Genomic DNA, 3063 nt, shown 5'->3' on the forward strand with positions numbered 1-3063 from the left:
GCCCTCCTGCCCATCTCGGGAGCTCATCCCCTTCGGGGGTGTCAGGGGGGGGGGCGGACTGATGGCTCAGCCTTTTTGCAAGCAACCCACTGACGGGACAGCACCAAGACAAAGGGTTGTTTTTTGCCATGACCTCCCATTAACGCTTCCCCGGCTTCTCTCTTGCCCAGGCGATCCATGAACGAGATCGTCTGCGTGTCGGCCCCGTCAGCCCACGGCCTGGGGGCTGTTCACGTCTCCGTCAGCGTCGACCGGGCTCAGCTGGAGCGGACCTTGCTGTTCGAGTACATCGACGATCCCAAGGTGCAGCACATCGAGCCCGAGTGGAGCATCGCCAGGTAACGCAGGGCTCTGCCAGCGGGTCCTCGGCAGAGGGAGAGGAGCCAGCTTGCCCAGTCTGGCAGCTTCTCTCTCGTCATCCACTCAGGGTCTGTTTGGAAATGCACATCCTGCCCAGCATCCTGGATTTGTCAGCGCTGGGTGTCTGCGGCGTTTGTATTTACAGAAAATCGGGTCCAGAGTTAGTAAAGCAGTTGTAATTACTGAGGCAATTACAGCAGTAGCAGTCTGCACCGAGATTCTGGGAGCACAAATAAAGCCCCCGGATCACTTCCATCTGCTGAAGAAGTGCACAATTGCTCGTTAAAGGCTCCTTCTCATAGTCCTGGAATAAAACAAAACCAGCAACCACCACTAAAGGAAAAAGCTGATGCTAATCAAAATGTTTATCCCAAATCCACTGCTAGGAACGGGGCAGCCAGCGCTGTCGCATCACTGTGACATTGTCACTGCTTAAAACCCTGGGCCACACTCTGTCCCCTGGTGTTACTTTAATGGTTGTGCTCGCAAGCGCTGTAACACAGCTATTCATTTCAAATTCCAATTATTTTTTAAAATTTCCCTGGGAAGAAGTAAGTATCTCTCAGCAGGCTCTGCGAGATGTTTGCTTTGAGTCCAAATTCATCTGGGTTTGGGTGGGATGGTTTGGTCAGGACCGTGCATGGCGGTGGCTGGAGGGAGCAGCTGGGCTGTGCTGCAGAGGTGCTGGGGACTGGGGGGATCTGGGCTGTGCTGCAGAGGTGCTGGGGACTGGGGGGATCTGGGCTGTGCTGCAGAGGTGCTGGGGACTGGGGGGATCTGGGCTGTGCTGCAGAGGTGCTGGGGACTGGGGGGATCTGGGCTGTGCTGCAGAGGTGCTGGGGACTGGGGGGATCTGGGCTGTGCTGCAGAGGTGCTGGGGACTGGGGGGATCTGGGCTGTGCTGCAGAGGTGCTGGGGACTGGGGGGATCTGGGCTGTGCTGCAGAGGTGCTGGGGACTGGGGGGATCTGGGCTGTGCTGCAGAGGTGCTGGGGACTGGGGGGATCTGGGCCGTGCTGCAGAGGTGCTGGGGACTGGGGGGAAGCTGGGGGGTGGTGCAGAGGTGCTTGGGGGCTGTGCTGCAGAGGTGCTGGGGACTGGGGGGAACCTGGGCTGTGCTGCAGAGGTGCTGGGGACTGGGGGGAACCTGGGCTGTGCTGCAGAGGTGCTGGGGACTGGGGGGAAGAAGAAGCCGAGAGTGAAGGACTTTGCTCAGAGCACTGGCTGTAGGAGAATGCAGTACTCCAGCCTGGGGGGTTGTGTCCTATTCCCTGGTCCTGATGGCACCGGGTGCTGTGCATCCCTCCCCGCTCTATGTGACAACTTGCTGCGTCTGCAGTGCAGCTGCAAGCGCACTTCAGTTCCTTCACTGCACGTACCGTTTGTCGTGTTCCTTAAAAACACCGCTGTGTAAATCATTAAACACTGTGACTAATTTATTGTCTTTTGTATTTAGTCTCAGCTCAGTTGATTTCTTTGGTCCCATTTCTCATCCTGCTGCCTCGCGATGCTTTGAGGTGGGAGGGGGTGCTGAGAGCACAGGATCTAGCTAAATTGTGAGACCCCACTCCCCAGCGACTCGGGGAGCAGGTATTCATCCACTCTGTCACCTGGTGCCTGAGGTGTCTGCAGAAAACATCTTTCTGAGATCGACGAGCATCCTTATTGTCAGGCACAGCCTCCCTGCGCAGCCCCAGCCCCTCCTGCCCCGTCATTAATCAGGTGTCTCCTGCTTCTCCGCAGCGGCCACACGCCTCTGACCGTCACCGGCTCCAACCTGGATGTGATCCAGGAGCCCAGGATCCGCGTCAAGTACAATGGCAAGGAGTTTGTCAACGTAAGTAACTGCTGTCAGCGTGGTGCTGCCTGGGAGCATCCCACCCGGCTGCGCGCAGACGGTTACTGGTACCAGTGCTCTCTGCGGGGTGAGACTCGCCCTGGCAAAAGCTGCGCTGGGGGTATTTCCCCAGACTTACCCAGACTGTTACAGCAAGATCTGGGGTCCCTGGGGAGAGGGGTACCAACACACACAAATGGGAGATTACCTCCTCAGCAACACAGGAACTGCCAAGGAGTTTTCAGGTCATCTCCATCAGCTCAGATTCTGTCTTGGGTCAGATAAACTTGTTTCACTCCTGAAATTCCCCCTTTTGTCAGAGCCCCTGAGCCCCGAAAGCTCTCCTCTCCCCAGCATCCTTCCCTTCCCTGCACCTAGCTCAGCTCTACAGGCACACTATGATGGGAAGTCCAAGGGTAGCTGTCCCCATTGTCCCCAGCTGCTCCACACATCCCATTTTAGTCCTGCTCATTCTGTAAAAGCCCAGAGCTGGGCGCTGAGACCTGCCAGCAACGAGGCTGCTATGTTTAACTAGTCTCTCCCTCGCTGCCTCTCTATAAATAAACCTCCTCTTGCTGCAGCTCCGGGCTCGGCGAGCCTTTACCAGCCTGGGGAGGGAAGGAGAGAGGGGAACTGCTTCTGAACAAGGAGCTTTCAGGGCACTTTTGCAGCTCGATCACCGCGGTGCAGCCGGGTGCTGCTGCCCTGCGCCCTCCTCGCCGTGCGGAGGATGCTGAGTGTTGGGCTTGGGGTATTTTGGTGAAGCTGGGTGTTATTTTTGTGCCTCCTTCCCCTCCTTCCTCCTGTCACCCTGATGTTCCTGAAGCAGGGAGTTGGTAGCAGAATTTGGGGTTGATCTGGAATGCC

At 57.2% G+C, this 3063-nt stretch overlaps 1 protein-coding gene across 1 annotated transcript in view; it reads left to right on the plus strand.

Moving 5' to 3' along the window:
• Window positions 1-170: 170 nt before the first annotated feature.
• LOC104464391 (plexin-A2-like) overlaps window positions 171-3063 on the plus strand; it is a gene marked incomplete at its 5' end in the record, with an annotated part of 24563 nt that continues 21670 nt past the window's right edge. Inside the window, 2 exon segments of the mRNA XM_010077082.1 lie at window positions 171-338; window positions 2103-2196. Of these exon segments, the coding sequence (XP_010075384.1) occupies window positions 171-338; window positions 2103-2196 (262 nt within the window).

This window comes from Pterocles gutturalis, unplaced genomic scaffold, assembly GCF_000699245.1.
Source record: "Pterocles gutturalis isolate BGI_N339 unplaced genomic scaffold, ASM69924v1 scaffold19638, whole genome shotgun sequence".
In the NCBI taxonomy this organism is placed as follows: domain Eukaryota; kingdom Metazoa; phylum Chordata; class Aves; order Pterocliformes; family Pteroclidae; genus Pterocles; species Pterocles gutturalis.